The 18,785-nt window shown below is 39.6% G+C and overlaps 1 protein-coding gene across 6 annotated transcripts in view; it reads left to right on the top strand.

Annotated features, from left to right (window-relative positions):
• LOC139761917 (sex-lethal homolog) overlaps positions 1-18,785 on the top strand; it is a 334,918-nt gene that overhangs the window by 92,274 nt on the left and 223,859 nt on the right. For all 6 annotated transcript variants that reach the window (XR_011715640.1, XR_011715642.1, XR_011715641.1 and 3 more), the window contains exons 3-4: positions 10,527-10,702; positions 17,461-17,574. Coding sequence is in view for 2 of the 6 variants with exons in the window: in XM_071686559.1 (XP_071542660.1) it covers positions 10,527-10,702; positions 17,461-17,574 (290 nt within the window). In the remaining 4 variants the exon portion in view is untranslated. The remainder of the gene's footprint in view (positions 1-10,526; positions 10,703-17,460; positions 17,575-18,785) is intronic.

Here is an 18,785-nt window from a genome sequence, read left to right as displayed (position 1 = left end):
TTAGATATCTGGGAGTGGGTTTGGCAGCGGATGGAACCATGGAAGCGGAAGTGAATCATAGGGTGGGGGAGGGGGCAAAAGTTCTGGGAGCGTTGAAAAATGTTTGGAAGTCGAGAACATTATCTCGGAAAGCAAAAATGTGTATGTTTGAAGGAATAGTGGTTCCAACAATGTTATATGGTTGCGAGGCATGGGCTATAGATAGAGTTGTGCAGAGGAGGGTGGATGTACTGGAAATGAGATGTTTGAGGACAATATGTGGTGTGAGGTGGTTTGATCGAGTAAGTAATAATAGGGTGAGAGAGATGTGTGGTAATGAAAAGCGTGTGGTTGAGAGAGCAGAAGAGGGTGCTTTGAAATGGTTTGGTCACATGGAGAGAATGAGTGAGGAAAGTTTGACCAAGAGGATATATGTGTTGGAGGTGGAGGGAACGAGGAGAAGTGGGAGACCAAATTGGAGGTAGAAAGATGGAGTGAGAAAGATTTTGAGTGATTGGGGCCTGAACGTGCAGGAGGGTGAAAGGCATGCAAGGAATAGAGTGAATTGGAACGATGTGATATACCGGGGTCGATGTGCTGTCAATGGATTGAACCTGGGCATGTGAAGCGTCTGGGGTAAACCATGGAAAGTTGTGTGGGGCCTGGATGTGGAAAGGGAGCTGTGGTTTCGGTGCATTATTACATGACAGCTAGAGACTGAGTGTGAACGAATGGGGCCTTTGGTGTCTTTTCCTAGCACTACCTCGCACACATGAGGGTGGAGGGAGTTTTTATTTCATTTGTGACAGGGTGGTGATGGGAATGAATAAAGGCAGACAGTATGAATAATGTACATGTGTATATATGTATACATTGAGATGTATAGGTATGTATATGTGCTGTGTGTGCGTGTGTATGTGGGTGGGTTGGGTCATTCTTTCGTCTGTTTCCTTGCTCTACCTCGCTGACGCGGGAGACAGCGACAAAGCAAAATAAATGAATATAATAAATATAGATTAGAAGCAAAATTGAAGATTGATCTGTTGTAGTCACTAACAAAACAAACATAAGAACAGATTAGAGAGAATTGAGACTCGCTTCATGAACAAACTCGAGGGAAAGGAACACTTAAACTACCATGAAAGGCTGAAAGAACTGAAACCGTATAGCCAAGAAAGGAGATTATAGTATGTGATGATATATCTCTCCAGAAAATTAAAGGTGTAAGGGAAAATGTATTAAACCTGAAAGCCTCTCTTAAGAGTACTTTGGAACATGAAAAGTAAATCTGTGAAAAGTTTATGAAAGCCCAACCAGGAAGCTATAAAGACTATTCAGTAAACTACTTGGAGAACTTAGAAACATGCAAAGAACTACAGAAACATTTGAAAGACACCTCGACATACAGTTGAAATCAATATTAGGTATTCCCAGAATAGATAATGTAATGCTTCCAGCAACTGAGAATAATATTCTCATTCTCAAGCAATATATGCTTCCAGCTAGCTTTGTCATCATGGCTTTATCTCTTTGTAGGTACTTGTTAGATATGTATCCTCTCTTCCAAACCTCTCTTGGAAATGTCCATGTTTTTCCTGGGCTCAAAGTTTGCTGTAGTGTTATGGAAAATGGTTCTTGCTCCATGTCTTAGTTGTCCCAGCTGTTTGAGGGAATTTACTTGGGACTTAATCATTAGGGAACAAGATGTGTTAATTTTGTGTTTTTGGTGATACTGTTGAGAAATTGCAGGTTGAAATTAGGAAGGAGAGTGAAGGATTAGGGTATTTAGATGATAGGATGAAACCTTAGGAAAGTGTTGCTGCTTGGCTACTGTAAAATCAGTAGATATCCATCAGAGGGAGACTAGAACTGTGGTGTAAGTCATTTAGATTAAGATACTAGGATGGTGGCATTTTAAAATAAAGTAGAGTAATCGCTTTACCTTTAAGTCTGCTAGGAAGATTTGTTGGCTTGCGGTTGCAGATCAGGCTAGGGAGGTACGTACCCAAAATTGATTTAGTCTAGTTGAGGATGAAATTCAAGATGATCATAGCTTTATTCTGATTGGGGACTCCTTAGCTGGAGATCAGGAGCAGGAGTTCTTTGTAAAGGGAAATGGGAGAAAATATTTGATGAGCTTGTCTTAAACACTCCCGAGGATACTACTATAGTTGTCCAGATGGGGACAACTAATATAGGCAGTGGTAGATATTAGGAAATTATAGCAAGTATAAGGCTTTCATTTGCAAGTTTAAAGAGTGCCATAGATATGTAGTCATACCAGGGTTGCAGCCTAGATATAATGTAAATTCTAGTAGCCCCACTAGAACGTTGGGCTCGAATAATTGAGTTGAGTATTTCTAAGGAGGAAAATATTATTATTGATTTATGAGATTATTTTAACTAGGAAAGAAGCATCTATGCCAGAGAGGGCCTCTTATTAATGAAATTACTAAAGCATGTTAGACAAAAATATTAGGCTCTTTTTCTATGAAAAGACACTAGTTAAGTCTTTCAGACATGAGCAGACTGAAAGAGTAAGTTAAGATGATAAGGAACATGGCAGGATAGGTTAACCAGAAGTCTCAAATCAGGTGCAGGGAGGGAATGAGAAAGGTAGGGAACATGGGGAAGTAGGGTAGCTAGTGGTCACATTTCGGGAAGTAAAGGTCATTTTACAGGTAGAGGCAGGTAAGGGAAAAGGCAGATTAAGACAGCTTGTTGTCATTCCCCAGTTAGTAGAGGGCACTTCATTGGTGGAGGCAAGGAACAATGCAGTGAAGGAACATGAAAAAGATATGTCAACTAGCACTAGTAGGGGAAAGACAAAGAAAATTAGTGTGAGGTCACTTCCCAAGTAGAAGCTGAGAACAAATCAGGTAAGGAACAGCGCAGGACTCGTCAGATCAAAGTCTGTCCAGTTATAGGTTGACAGCACTCATGTATATTAACAGAGTTCAAACACACATACCAATAATGATAATCTTGTGTACTGGGCCCAGACAGTGTATTTCTAAGGCCCTTGTAAATATCTAAAGCAGAATTAGCTTAATTATGCAATACTAGAGGTATTATTTCAAAAGGAAATCAGCTAATGTCATATGCTATTGCTGGAAAACCTATCATTATCAGCCTCAGGAATGCTGTTTAACTCTGAAAATGATAATGTACATTACAAATCAATAATCACTGGGTACATTCTGTTCACAAAAGATCATGTGCACAAGGCAGATGGTGATTTATGTTGAAAACAGCCTATATGGAGTTAAAGTAAGCAAGCTAGGTGCTGATACTTGTGATTCTGTTGACATTGATGTTACCAACAAAAATATAAGTAACATGATTTTATGATCATATACTAACCTCCTAAGATAGAGGAAGGAAATAACAGGATTCTATACAGTGAATAAAATCTGTTGTTAACAGGGAGCAAGTTATTATAGTAGGTGACGGACAATCTTAGTATATTTTAGTTTTTTTTTATTATACTTTGTCGCACAGCGAGGTAGCACAAGGAAACAGACGAAAGAATGGCCCAACCCACCCACATATACATGTATATACATACACGTCTACACACAGCACATATACATACCTATACATCTCAACGTATACATATATGTACACACAGACATATACATATATACACATGTACATAAATATTACTGTCTGCCCTTATTCATTCCCATCGCCACCCCACCACACATGAAATGACAACCCCCTCCCCCGCATGTGCACAAGGTAGCGCTAGGAAAAAACAGCAAAGGCCACATTCGTTCACACTCAGTCTCTAGCTGTCATGTATAATGCACCAAAACCACAGCTCCCTTTCCACATCCAGGCCCCACAGAACTTTCCATGGTTTACCCTAGACGCTTCACATGCCCTGGTTCAATCCATTGACAGCACATTGACCCCGGTATACCACATCGTTCCAATTCACTCTATTCCTTAGTATGAACTGGAATATTTTAACTGATTATCAAGAGGGGAATGGACTAATTAACTTGGCTGAAGGCATTTTTTTCAAGCTGAGTAGAGGCGAAAGTATCCTCAATCATACCATTATCACTAACTGAAACTTTATGCATCTTTTGTGGAATAGTGACCTCAGTATTATTAGACTGGAGACCAATGTGTTTTGTGTGAAGAAAGTAAAGTATGATGAAAAATTAAAAGTGAAAAAAGTAGTCTGTGATGCAGCAGTTATAAGTGGAGTAAATAGTTTTGTAGCTTTTGTACTTGGATTTCAAAACCTGTCATTCCCTCTCCATCTAAATGCTGCCATAACTCCTCACTGCCTCCACATCACCTTAGGTTGTCCGTTACTTTTAAAGGTCAGAAAATACTTTACATATTTTTTTAATATTGATTATTTACAGGGTTTTATTGTAAAGTACTTAAGGGAATTTTGGATTTTATTTTATTATTATGCTTCATGCATCAACTGTCCGCTTATAAGAGGGATTTTATTTGTTTTGTGTGATTTGAGACCTGCCATATATAGAGGATGTTACATGTGCAGTGTCTGGGCTCTTTTGAGGAGTTAATATATCTCCTTACAGTTCTTTTATCATTTTTTAGAGGGGAAGGCAGTGTCATTTCCTTCTCATGCATTATTCCCCTGCATCTATTTGGCCTGTAGTCCAGTCTCTAGTTCTTTTATCTTTTTTTAGAGGAGAAGGCAGTGTCATTTCCTTCTCATGTATTATTCCCCTGCATATATTTGGCCTGTAGTCCAGTCTTTAGCAGTCATGTAATAATGCACCGAAACCACAGCTCCCTTCCCACATCCAGGCCCCACAGAACTTTCCATGGTTTACCCTAGATGCTTCACATGCTCTGGTTCAGTCCATTGACAGCACGTCGATCCCGGTATACCACATCGTTCCAATTCACTCTATTCCTTGCTCGCCTTTCGCCCTCCTGCATGTTCAGGCCCCGATCACTCTAAATCTTTCTCACTCCATCTTTCCACCTCCAATTTGGTCTCCCACTTCTCCTCGTTCCCTCCACCTCTGACACATATATCCTTTTGGTGAATCTTTCTTCACTCATTCTCTCCATGTGACCAAACCATTTCAAAACACCCTCTCTGCTCTCTCAACCACACTCTTTTTATTACCACACATCTCTCTTACCCTATTATTACTTACTTGATCAAACCACCTCACACCACATATTGTCCTCAAGCATCTCATTTCCAGCACATCCACCCTCCTGTGCACAACTCTATCCATAGCCCACGCCTCACAACCAAATAACATTGTTGGAACCACTATTCCTTCAAACATACCCATTTTTGCTTTCTGAGATAATGTTCTCAACTTCCACACATTCTTCAACGCTCCCAGAACTTTCGCCCCCTCCCCCACCCTATGATTCACTTCCGCTTCCATGGTTCCATCCGCTGCCAAATCCACTCCCAGATATCTAAAACGTTTCACTTTCTCCAGTTTTTCTCCATTTAAACCTCCCAATTGACTGCCCCCTCAACCCTACTGTACCTAATAACCTTGCTCATATTCACATTTACTCTCAGCTTTCTTCTTTCACACACTTTACCAAACTCAGTCACCAGCTTCTGCAGTTTCTCACATGAATCAGCCACCAGCGCTGTATCATCAGCGAACAACAACTGACTCACTTCCCAAGCTCTCTCATCCACAACTGACTGCATACTTGCCCCTCTTTCCAAGACCCTTGCATTCACCTCCCTAACAACCCCATCCATAAACAAATTAAACAACCATGGAGACATCATGACACACCCCTACCGGAAGCCAACATTCAATGAGAACCAATCACTTTCCTCTCTTCCTACACGTACACATGCCTTACATCCTCGATAAAAACTTTTCACTGCTTCTAACAACTTGCCTCCCACACCATATGTTCTTAATACCTTCCACAGAGCATCTCTATCAACTCTATCATATGCCTTCTCCAGATCCATAAATGCTACATACAAATCCATTTGCTTTTCAAAGTATTTCTCACATACATTCTTCAAAGCAAACACCTGATCCACACATCCTCTACCACTTCTGAAACCACACTGCTCTTCCCCAATCTGATGCTCTGTACATGCCTTCACCCAATCAGTCAATACCCTCCCATATGATTTCCCAGGAATATTCAACTAACTTATACCTCTGTAATTTGAGCACTAACTCTTATCCCCTTTGCCTTTGTACAGTGGCACTATTTATGCATTCTGCCAATCCTCAGACACCTCACCATGAGTCATTCATACATTAAATAACTTTACCAACCAGTCAACAATACAGTCACAATACGCCATTTCCCGCGTTAGCGAGATAGTGTTAAGAACAGAGGACTGAGCCTTTGAGGGAATATCCTCACCTGGCCCCTTTCCCTGTTCCTTCTTTTGTAATATTAAAATAAAAAAAAAACGAGAGGGGAGGATTTCCAGACCCCCGCTCCTTCCCCTTTTAATCACCTTCTATGACACGTAGGGAATACGTGGGAAGTATTAAAGGTTTTTATCAAGGATATGAGGCATGTGTACGAGAAGGAAGAGAGGAAAGTGATTGGTTCCCAGTCAATGTCGGTTTGCGGCAGGGGTGCGTGATATCTTCATGGTTGTTTAATTTGTTTATGGATTGGGTTGTTAGGGAGGTGAATGCAGGAGTTTTGGAATGAGGGGAAGGGAAAGTATGCAGTCTGATGTGGATGAGAGGGCTTAGGAAGTGAGTCAGTTGTTGTTCGCTGATGATGTATTGCTGGTAGCTGATTCATGTTAGAAACTGCAGAAGTTGGTGACTGAGTTTGGTAAAGTGTGTGAAAGAAGAGAGCTGAGAGTAAATGTCAATAAGAGCAAGGTTATTAGGATCAGTAGGGTTGAGGGACAAGTTAACTGGGAGGTAAGTTTTAATGGAGAAAAATTGGAGGAAGTGAAGTGTTTTACATATCTGGGAGTGGATTTAGCAGAAGATGGAACCATGGAAGCAGAAGTGAGTCACAGGGTGGAGGAGGGGGCAAAGATTCTGGGAGCATTGAAAAATGTGTGAAAGGCAAGAACGTTGTCTTGGAGAGCAAAAATGGGTATGTTTGAAGGAATAGTGGTTCCAACAATGTTATATTGTTGCAAGGTGTGGGCTGTAGATAGGGCTGTGCGGAGGGTAGATGTGTTGGAAATGAAATTTTTGAGGACAATATGTGGTGTGAGGTGGTTTGATCGAGTAAGTAATGAAAGGTTAAGCGAAATGTGTGGTAATAAAAAGAGTGCGGTTGAGAGAACTGGAGAGGGTGTATTGAAATGGTCACATGGAGAGAATGAGTGAGGAAAGATCGGCAAAGAGGATATATGTGTCAGTGATGGAGGGAACGGGGATAAATGGGAGACCACAGTGGAGGTGGAAGGATGGAGTGAAAAAGATTTTGAGGGATTGGGGCCTGAACATACAGGAAGGTGGAAGGTGTGCAAGGAATAGAGTGAATTGGAATGATGTGGTATACCGGGGTCGACTTGCTGTCAGTGGATTAAACCAGGGCATGTGAAGCATCTGGGGTAAACCATGGAAAGTTTTGTGGGGCCTGGATACGCAAAGGAAGCTGTTGTTTTGGTGCATTACACATGACAGCTATAGACTGAGTGTGAATGAATGTGGCCTATGTTGTCTTTTCTTAGCACTTCCTCACATGCACACGGGGTAAGGGGATGTCATTTCATATGTGGCGGGATGGCGACGGGAATGGATGAAGGCAGCATGTATGAATATATATATATGTCTGTATATGTATATGTTTGTGTATGTATATATATGTTGAAATGTATAGATATGTATATGTGCATGTGTGGGCTTTTATTTATATACCTGTGTATGTGGGTGGGTTGGGCCATTCTTTCGTCTGTTTCCTTTCGCTGCCTTGCTAATGCGGGAGACAGCGACAAAGTATGGTAATGTTATATACATCCCACAACGATTTTTACTCTTTCCAAGGAAGTACCCTCCAAATGCATCACTTTTTTCTTTCATGTGTAGCTTTACATCTTCATCCCACCCCTCACTACCCTTTCTAATCTGCCCACCTCTCACATTTCACATGCCAAATGCATCTCTTGCACATGCCATCACTGCTTGTCTAAATACCTCACATTCCTTAACCTCTCCTCTTTCTTCATTTATATTTTTATATATACGTGTGCTTGTACATACAAATATTGTATGTACATGTATTTACTTTTTGATATTGCTTGTAGAGAGTGGTACTCTCTGAAGGAAGCACCTGTAATTATTAAGGTTAGTCTTAGCCATACAAATTTAAGAATATTGACTGGAGATTTATGCCTTTGAACATTAGTACTCATATGATGCATCCTGGAATCCAAGGTCATCATGAAATGATTCTCTGATATTCAGAGTTGAATATGGAAGAATTTTAACTTTTTCCAGAACAGAAAATCATGTGAATCAGGATCAGTTAGAGCTCCAAAGCATGTTTACTTAGCTTTAGAGCAGGAAAGACTTTATCTTATATAGAAGAAACTGCTGCCCTCTTAGGTTGCACAGTAGCTTTTTTCCTTTGGTTATACCATTCAGTTCTCTGAACATCTGTTAACTGTTACATAGTAGTGTGCCCTAAATGACAGTCTGAACATAATTTTCCATCACAATTTGGATTGTGTGTGCATTGTATGCTCTGTGGCTTGCTAAAGATTGAGATCCAAGTAAAAGATTAGTCACTGGATCTATGTAGAGGTCTAAGTAACCTGCTAGTGATCATGGTGGACTGTTGCACTTGTTGTATAGGGGTCTTAGAGTATTTGTGGTTATCATTGTTGTGATTTCACTGTCTACAATACCTGTTTTTAGGATTTGTCTGTCTGGTAAAGAATGATTTTTTTTTAATGTTTTTATTCACTAAATCAGTGGATTGAACCAGGGCATGTGAAGCGTTTGGGGTAGACCATGGAAAGTTTTGTGGGCCCTGGGATGTGGAAAGGGAGCTGTGGTTTCGGTGCATTACACATGACAGCTAGAGACTGAATGTGAACGATTGTGGCCTTTTTTGTCTTTTCCTAGCTCTTCCTCGGGGTGTGTGTGTGTGCTATTACCTGTGTGGTAGGGTGGCAACAAGAGTGTATGAATGCAGTACTTATGTATATTTACATATGTATGTACACATTGAAATTTATATGTATGTATATATGCGTGTATGGGCATTTATGTATATACATGTGTATGTGGGTGGGTTGGGCCATTCCCTGTTTGTTTCCTTGTGCTACCTCACAAACGTGGGAGATGGCAATTAAGTATAATGATAATATAATATTTATCATCTATTATACTTAATCACCGTCTCCCATGTTAGCAAGGTAGTGCAAGGAAACAGGAGTAGGTTGTTGTGATCCTAAAGGTAATCATTGGCTTTTAGATCTCATCTTAGATGGAAGCTTTTGAAAACCTTTGATATTTTACAATATTACAGAGAATATGGCTCCACAATGTCTAATGTGAACTTTCTTTTTCTTAGTAGTGGGATCATGAAAAAGGATTTGTGAAATTTGTTTAATGTGTATACAAAAATATACTAAAGTTTGAAGAGCATATTGTTTGAGTTTGAAATTATCCTTGATCAGAAATTTTTTGCCTTAATTTAGGAATACTATTATTTCAATACATTTATGGAAAACGTTTCCAACATCATCTTTTGTGACCACTTAAGACACTTACATTTCCTAAGTCTCTTAGAAAATTGCACTGGAGGGAGTTTTGTTCATTCAGGCCCTTTGTAACCCTTTGTCACTCAGGAACATTGCAGGATGGATCAAGAAGTTGATATACCTTTCACACTCAGAGCTGTCATTTAGAGCTCATTATGTATGGAAATGTACCTCTGCCCTGACTTTCAAAAGGACTATCTCATTGGGTGATATAAGTGAGAAATCTGGCATTCAAAAAAAAACTCTATTAACACATCTGCATAGATCATGTCCATCTCGCTTCTGTGACTCTGTGTTTGCCACTTTCAGAAGAGGACATTCCCTATCAGGACAAATTTTTGGAGGGTTATTATCCCACCTCCTTGTTGTGGGTTTGTTCTTGGATGTTTGTAGGGCTCTGATTAGAGGTGAGAAGTGTATGTTTTAATGTATGAAGAACCATTCCTTTCTTTATCCTTTTTAGAAAACCCAGGCACAGACTCAAGTTGGTAGTAGATGACTTAGGTTAGTAGCTGCAAGGCATCAGTTACACCTTAGCAGCAGTGATATCATGGGTCATGGTGGGGTGCTTTGTGGTTATTTGAGTCTCTGTGAATGAGCTTTAACCAGTCTCATAGATATTTACGGTGATAGAAGAGGGTGGTGTGAAATCATGGTGAATTTGCAGATATAGAAGGTAAAATGGGCTGTTTTGAACCTCAGTAGGCAAGTGCTCTTTATGATTTTCACAGGGCTCTCACTCCAGTGGAATAATAGTTTTTCATTTCTTGAAACCTACATTTCTAATGCTTTTTATTTTTAGTTTTGTTCACTACAAGAACAGTACAGATATATTTATGATTTTTTATCCCAACAGACTGGTTATTCTTTTGGCTTTGGTTTTGTGGAGTATCAGAAGCCCGAAGATGCAGCCAAAGCTATCCTGCAGTTGAATAATCTCCCTGTACAGCACAAGCGCATCAAGGTGTCCTATGCACGGCCGCCAGGCGAGGATATCAAAGAGACTAACCTGTATATTCAAAATATTCCTAGGTAAGGCTTTGGCTTTAGAAACCTTGCTTATAAGTGAATAGGTATATGGTGATTTCACATGAATTAAATATCATCTTGTATATTACTATTTTTATGCAGCTCATGCTTGAATTGTGTAAATTATGCTTCATTATATGAAGTTACAGGGTAGCATTAAAAAACCAAGTATCACATTGAGAAACAGTACACTGGACTCTTCAATTTGAGTGAGAGATGTATTCAGATCAGTGACCATTACTTATGGTTCCCCCTCCCTGACAAACATGACATTGAACAGATAAATACTCACTAAAGTGATTCAACAAGCACTAGACAAGTGCCCTCCCAACCTAGTCTTAAACATCACCCCACCAGACATAATCCAAGTGAAGCTGCAATCTCAAGGTATGTGTGAGTTTCACTTTTCTTTTGTGTGTTCGGGACACTACCCATTTCTTCAGCATTACAAACATTGATACAACTTCCTCAAAACCCAGTATGCCCAAGATGCAAGTTCCACATTGAACACAGAACACTTATTCCATAGTTGTCTTATGATTACTATTTGTGTTTGCTACTTGTGTGTTATTTGGAGAGTTGTACTCTAATGTTGCCCAGTATCTCAGCCTCGTATATGCATATCATGTCTTTACTCCTATTTATATGTGCACACACATACCCTAGCTTATTCTTGCCTTTCATGAGATTTTTTCTCCAAATCTCAGGAACAGACTTTTGAGATTCATTGTACACTGAGCAAGCTTGTACTTCTGTTATTCACTTACTTATCTTTGTTCTTCTTTCCTGTATATGGTAGCTTTATACATGCATTTCGTCATTCTTCAGGTACTTTATCATACTGTTATTATTTATTATACTTAGTTGCTGTCTCCCACCTTAGTGAATTAACGCAAGGAAACAGATGAAAGAATGGCCCAACCCACCCACATACACATGTATATACATAAACGCCCACACATGCACATATACATACCTATACATTTCACTGTATACATACATATGCATACACAGACATAAACATATACACACATGCACATATTCGTACTTGCTGCCTTCTTCCATTCCCGTCGCCACCCTGCTACACGTGAGAAACAACAGTAGCAGAACCTCCCCCCCACCTGCAATTTGGTCTTCCACTTCTCCTCATTCCCTCCACCTCTGACACATGTATCTGCTTTGTCAATCTTTCCTCACTCATTCTCTCCATGTGACCAAACTATTTTAATACACCCTCTTCTGCTCTCTCAACTACACTCTTTTTATTACCACTCATCTCTCTTACTCTTTCATTACTTACTCGATCAAACCACCTCACACCACATATTGTCCTCAAACATTTCATTTCCAACGCATCCACCCTCCTTTGCACAACCCTATCCATAGCCCATGCCTTGCAACCATATAACACTGTTAGAACCGTTATTCCTTCAAACATACCCATTTTTGCTCTGAGATAACGTTCTCACCTTCCACACATTTTTCAGTACTCCCAGAACCTTTTCCCCCTCCTCCACCCTGTAACTCACTTCTGCTTCCATGGTTCCATCTTCTGCTAAATCCACTCCCAGATATGTAAAACACTTCACTTCCTCCAGTTTTTCTCCATTCAAACTTACCTTCCAATTAACTTGTCCCTCAACCCTACTGAACCTAATTACCTTGCTCTTTTTCACATTTACTCTCAGCTTTCTTCTTTCCCACACTTTACCAAACTTAGGTCACCAACTTCTGCAGTTTCTCACCTGAATCAGCCACCAGTGCTGTATCATCAGCAAACAACAACTGAGTCACTTCCCAAGCCCTCCCATCGACAACAGATTGCATACTTGCATCTCTTTCCAAAACTCTTGCATTTACCTCCCTAACAACCCCATCCATAAACAAATTAAACAACCATGGAGACATCACGCACCCCTGCCACAAACCGACATTCATTGGGAACCAATCACTTTCCTATCTCCCTACTCTTACACATGCCTTACATCCTTGATAAAAACTTTTCACTGCTTCTAGCAACTTACCTCCCACACCATATACTTTTAACACCTTCTTCGGAGCATCTCTATCAACTCTTATCATATGACTTCTCCAGATCCATAAATGCTACATACAAATCCATCTGTTTTTCTAAGTATTTCTCACATACATACTTCAAAGCAAACACCTGATCCACACACCCTCTACCACTTCTGAAACCACACTGCTCTTCCCCAGTCTGATGCTTTGTACATGCCTTTACCCTCTCAGTCAATACCCTCCCATATAATTTCCCAGGAATACTCAACAAACTTATACCTCTGTCATTTGAACACTCACCTTTATCCCCTTTGCCTGTGTACAGTGGCACTATTTATGCATTCCGCCAATCCTCAGGCTTTTCACCATGAACCATACATATATTGAATATCATTACCAACCAGTCAGCTGCAAAGTCACCCCCTTTTTTAATAAATTCCACTGCAATATCATCCAGACCTGCCACCGTGCCGGCTTTCATCTTCTGCAAAGCTTTCACTGCATCTTCTCTGTTTACCACTTTGACTGAAACACCCTATATCTGCCACTCAATCATCAAACACATTCAACAAACCTTCAAAATACTCACTTCATCTCCTCACTTCACCACAACTTGTTATTATCTCCCCATTTGCCCCCTTCACTGATGTTCCCATTTTGTTCTCTTGTCTTATGCACTTTATTTACCTCCTTCCAAAACATCTTTTTATCCATACATACATTAGAAATACTAACCAACCAATCAGCAGTACAGTCACCCCCTTTCGTAAGAATATCAGTTACAGTAGCATCCACTCCATCTGCCGTGCCACATTTTGTCTGACACAAGGTGTTCACCACCTCTTTTAATCAAACCACTTCCCATGACTCTCACTTTGCAGTCTTCCCCTACCCAGACACTGTAAATATACCATGCGGTCATGAGACACATTCAGCAAACTTTCAAAGTACTCGCTTCATCTCTTCTTCACCTCATCATTGCCTGCTGCCACTTCACCAATTCCCCATCACTGATGTCCCCCGCTTTTTTTTTTTTTCTTTTCTTTACGTTATTAGTTTATAGTCTGTGCTAGAGGTAGGTGCAAGAGGACTGTTGACTTTAATTATTGCAGAAATCATTTCATGTCTCTTATAGAGACCATGGCAAATTTGGTATGTTAAATTATTCATCAGTAAAACTGCAATATAATGTGTCATAAACATCAGTTGTGCCTAGCAGCCATGAGGCTTGTGTTTGTTTAGTTTGTCTCAGCATGTTGGGTATTTTGTTCTCCATAATTGTCCGCATTTTTCTAGCTCTTGTGACATACTATTATGGCCCAGCAGAGTTCTAATGAAGGAGGCCCTTGCAGAAATAGTAGAGTTGTACAAAGCAGAGCATTTTAAAATGATTTTGCTGAGTAAACAGGTGTCTTACGGCAAATTGTCTAGAGGTGGGTGAAAAGGTTTGAGTAATTGATGGAGTCCATTTTACTAGCTCCTCTTCCCAAGTGTGGAAGGCCAAGGTTAATGTCTCTTAGGTTCTGTAAAGTAATTGCAAGATAAGTTAAGGCCTGCCTATCCTGAACAGCGCATAAAATCAAGCAGAAGAATTCTAACTTGTTCGAACATGTCTCGCTAAGGAGTGTTCAAAAGTTTACTCTTAATAGCTTGAGATTTCATTGCTTGTGCCTGATGTAACCCGTACTGATTGCCACCTGGAAGGAAAAACAAGTGAGATATTGCTTGAAAAACAGTTCTGGGGACCATGAAATGTTGAGTGACAAGTTAACATTCACTGTGATGAGAAACACCAGAGGGAGAGTGTACAATGCCACCGCACTCAAACCCACACCTGCCACAGTACACAGAAAAGGATGTGGAAAACCTTCCTGCCCTTATGGTTTTGGGCTGTTTGAAATACCATGGTGTTGGTGATTTGGTAATCTTACCCAAGAATGTGAAAGTGAACCAGGTAGTGTACTTAGATTTAATGACTGATTCATTTAAAAATACTGTATATGCAGGATGGGGTTCCCTGCAATACTGCTATGTCTTTTACACTGTGTCTGGGTGATAGTTAAGCAAAATGTTTATCTGACCTAAGCCCAGTTGAATATGTTTGATACATTTGAACCAATGACTGTGATATGGATACATCATCAGTACCAAAGCTTGAGATGACTGGTAAGCAGCTATAGGATAATTTGCCAAGAACTACTCTGTAGTTTTGAGACCACCTAACCCTAAAAGAGATTCTTATGAGTGTACGAGTGGATAGGCCATTCTTCGTCTGTTTCCTGGCGCTACCTCACTGATGCAGGAAACAGCAATTAAGAATAATGATAATAGAACGAAAAAAAGATGTTTTGGAAGGAGGTAAATAATGTGCACAAGACAAGAGAACAAATGGGAACATTGGTGAAGGAGGCAAGGAGGGAAGTAATAACAGGTAGTGATGAAGTGAAGTGAAGTAGTGACAGAAAGTTTAGATGAAAGTGCAGTAAATGTAGGATTGCAGTCATGTGTGAATGAAATGTTTGAAATGTTTAGAGAAAGGCTTAAAGATTGTAGAATTAGTAGTTGAATTCAAGGTTTCGAGATATGAGAAGAGGTATGAGAATAAAAGTAGAAGTGCATGATGGACAGATGAGTTTAGAAATGCCATTGAAGAAAAGAAAAACACATATGGTAGATTGCTTGATAGGAATGTACCAGTGGAAGTTTAGCAGAGGAGGAGGGAAGAATGTAAGATGTTGAAGCAGAATGTTGAGTGGCTGATAGAAGAAATCAAAGAAAGACTAGATGAATATTCTGGAAGAAGATTGAGTGAAAAGCATAAGGAAAATAAGAAATTGTGCTAGAAGGAGGTGAAAGAGGAAAGATTGGAAATATTGATATGAAAAGTAAAGAAGTAGTTGCTGAATCTAAAGGGAGACATGAAAAGCTAAAAAGAGTGTAGTGAACTGATGAATGTGGGAGATGGTGAGGCAGCAGTTGTTACATGCATGGGTATGGAGGATGAAAGGAAAAGGATACAAGTGCAGAGGCCTATAGCAAGAAGAGAGGTAAAATGGGCAGTAATGAGGTTGAAGGTAGGAAAGTCACCTGGAGTGGATGAGATTACAGCAGAAGTGTTGAAGTATGGAGGAGAAAGTGAGATAAAGTGGATGCATTTGATATATGATTTAGCGTAGAACCAGATGGTTGTGCCTGAGGATATGGTGAAAGCTATTATTGTTAAGAATACCAGGAAAAGTAAATGCAAAATTGTTGATTGATAGAATGATGGAAGTTACTGAATGCAGAATAAGTGAGGAGCAAGGGGAAAGGTAGATGGGTGGATTAGATTTTTTTCAAGAAAATGACTGGAAAATTTGTAGCAAATGGTAAGAAGCTCTATGCAGCTTTTATGGATCTAAGGAAAGTGTATTTCAGAGTTGAGTGGAATGCTTTGTGGGATTTGTTAAGGATGGTGTGAAAGCTTTCTATAGAGGAGCAAATACATGTATTAGAGTGGATGGAAAGTTAAGTGAAGGTTTCAGTACATAAATGGGGGTGATGCAGGGCTGTGATATCACCATGGCCTTTTTAACACATATATATGAATGGAGTGATAAGAGGGATGGAAGCAAAACATGGGAAAAGAGGTGTAGAGATGGAGTATGGTGGTGAGGTATTGTGGCCAGTGAAAAACCTGTTTTCAGATGATACTGTGTTGTTTGCTGAGAGTGAAGAGGAGTTGCAGAAGGTTGTGTGTTTCATTATGTGTTTAAGCATAGGTGATTGAGAATAACTAAGAGCAAAAGTGAAATGATATGCACTTTTTTGTAAAGCCCTATAGTATGAAAGAAGAAAGTATACTAAATTGTGTTATAGATGCAAATATGGAAGGAGAAACGAGAAAGAGCAGTAGGGGGTAGGTGAATCATAGGGTCCCTTGATAGAATATTAAAGGAGGAGGTGTAAGTATGGAAGTAAAAAATGATTTAGGGACAACATATTGCTTCTAACCCATGTGTATGCAGCCAAACCATGGCCATGGGATGAGTCACAGAGGTCAAGAATCCAGGCTGTACAAATGAGTTATTTGAAAGGAGCTTATGGTATGACTAGATGGAATGAAGAAAGTAATAAGGTGGTGTATAAAAGATTTGGTATGGCAAATAATGCAGAGAATGATCTGTGGAGAGGGAGAGTGGATGAAAACACTTTAAGGTGGTTTGGGCATGTGGAAGAATGCAAGATGGGGAGTTTAGAAAGAATAGAATTAAGTTACTTGAGAGGTGTATGTGGTATGAGTAGATGGAATGAAGAAAGTAATGAGGGGATGTATAAGAAATTTTTTTATGGCAAAGGAATGAATTGTGGGTGAAACTGAATACTTTGAGGTGATTTAGTCATGTGGAAAGAATGCAAGATAGAAAATTTATAAGGAGAGTGTATGATAGTATGTTTAAAGGAGTTGATGTGAGAGGAAGACCACCTGCAAGATGGGAAAAAAGACTGGAAGAGTACTGGACAGAGAGAAATAATGGAAGAATGCATGGAATGGTGTATGTGAGAGATGCAGGTAAAGACAGAGATGAGTGGAGACTTTTACCTGGGTCACCCCTTGGTGGGAGTTTCCAGAGGGAATGGGAGTCAGAGATATAGATAGATAGGTTATATGTTGTACTGTGCTGAGTAGTTCCAATAGTGAAAAACCCAGTGCACTTACATAGATATTTTTACTAACTGCTTCCAGTTTTTGCCACTTGCAGATCATACTCCCTAGATCAACTAGAGGAATTGTTTTCCGTGTATGGCCAGATTGTCCAGAAAAATCTATTAAAGGATAAGGTGACAGGACTACCACGAGGCGTTGGATTTGTCAGGTAAATGATCAGTTTTTCAATTTTATTTTGTCTTACTAGTTGTATATATTTGTAGTGTGCTTACATATTGTTCTGTACACACACAGATATATGACTTGACAGAATTTTTGGTTATAAAGATGATGTTACCCATGAATTTAATTGTTTTGTGTGGAAGATGTAGAGTTTCAAACAAAACACTTGACAACACTTAACTCGCACAGCTCATTCTTTGCAACTTTATCCTGTGGTGAGCACTATGTGCTAGCCCTGTTTTTGGCAAAATGGTATGAGCAGTAAATAGAAATTGTAGTAAGGAACATTTAGGCTAGAGCATAAGGTAGAAACATTGGGTAGAAGTAGGCAGGGACATTAGGCAGTAGCATTGGGAAGACGTGCTCAGAAGGAACATTATGTAGGAGCCTCTGTAAACACTGTGCTAGAGTTGCCCTTTGCCAATGGCCTGTTAAGGATGAGGCACTAAAGGCTAAAAGCAGCATGAGTTCACTTGTTATGAAGACTGTTGCTGTGGCCACTTCCTTGAGAGAGTTCCTGTTGGGAACAGGCATCAGAGATATAGATGGATAGATAGAAGAGTTTGTAGAGAGATACATAGAAGAGTTTAGACAGCTTCTGTAAATCAGAACTTTAAATCTATATGTTTATTTAAAGTGTATCCAAGCAGCTGACATGGGGAGAGTAAGGAATCTAGGAACCACTGTAAAGATGTGTAACTGGAAGTAAATGAAAGATGGTAAAATATTTACAACCATGATCTGTCATAATTCAAAGTCTTCCAGCATAAACACTGTTTTTGTGCCATTGAGCTATAGTACTCTTACCTTATTTAAGTTAGAGGATCAGTTTAAGACATCTTTCAGCATAAACACTGTTTATGTGCCATTGAGCTATAGTACTGTTACTCTATTTAAATTAGGTCCAATTTTTACACTTTATCAGAAATGGATACAAACAAGAAAAGGTTTCAGGTGGCGGTTGTAACAGTATTCTGAAAGCGAAAACAAGAAGGAAATATGGATGAATCACCAGAGAACAAAAGCTCAGGTTTATTATCCAAATTTTTTAAAGATAGGGTCACAAACAGAAGTGAAGTGAAGTGAAGGGAACTTTGGGATATGAAAAATATGGTAAATTATGATTAACAGAAAGTAAATGCACACCCTTGGAGATGTCTGAAACCCATAGAACCAATAAACTTCAAGAAGCATTTG

This window comes from Panulirus ornatus, chromosome 42 (assembly GCF_036320965.1).
Source record: "Panulirus ornatus isolate Po-2019 chromosome 42, ASM3632096v1, whole genome shotgun sequence".
Lineage (NCBI taxonomy): Eukaryota > Metazoa > Arthropoda > Malacostraca > Decapoda > Palinuridae > Panulirus > Panulirus ornatus.
This window is presented reverse-complemented; position numbering and strand designations above follow the sequence as displayed.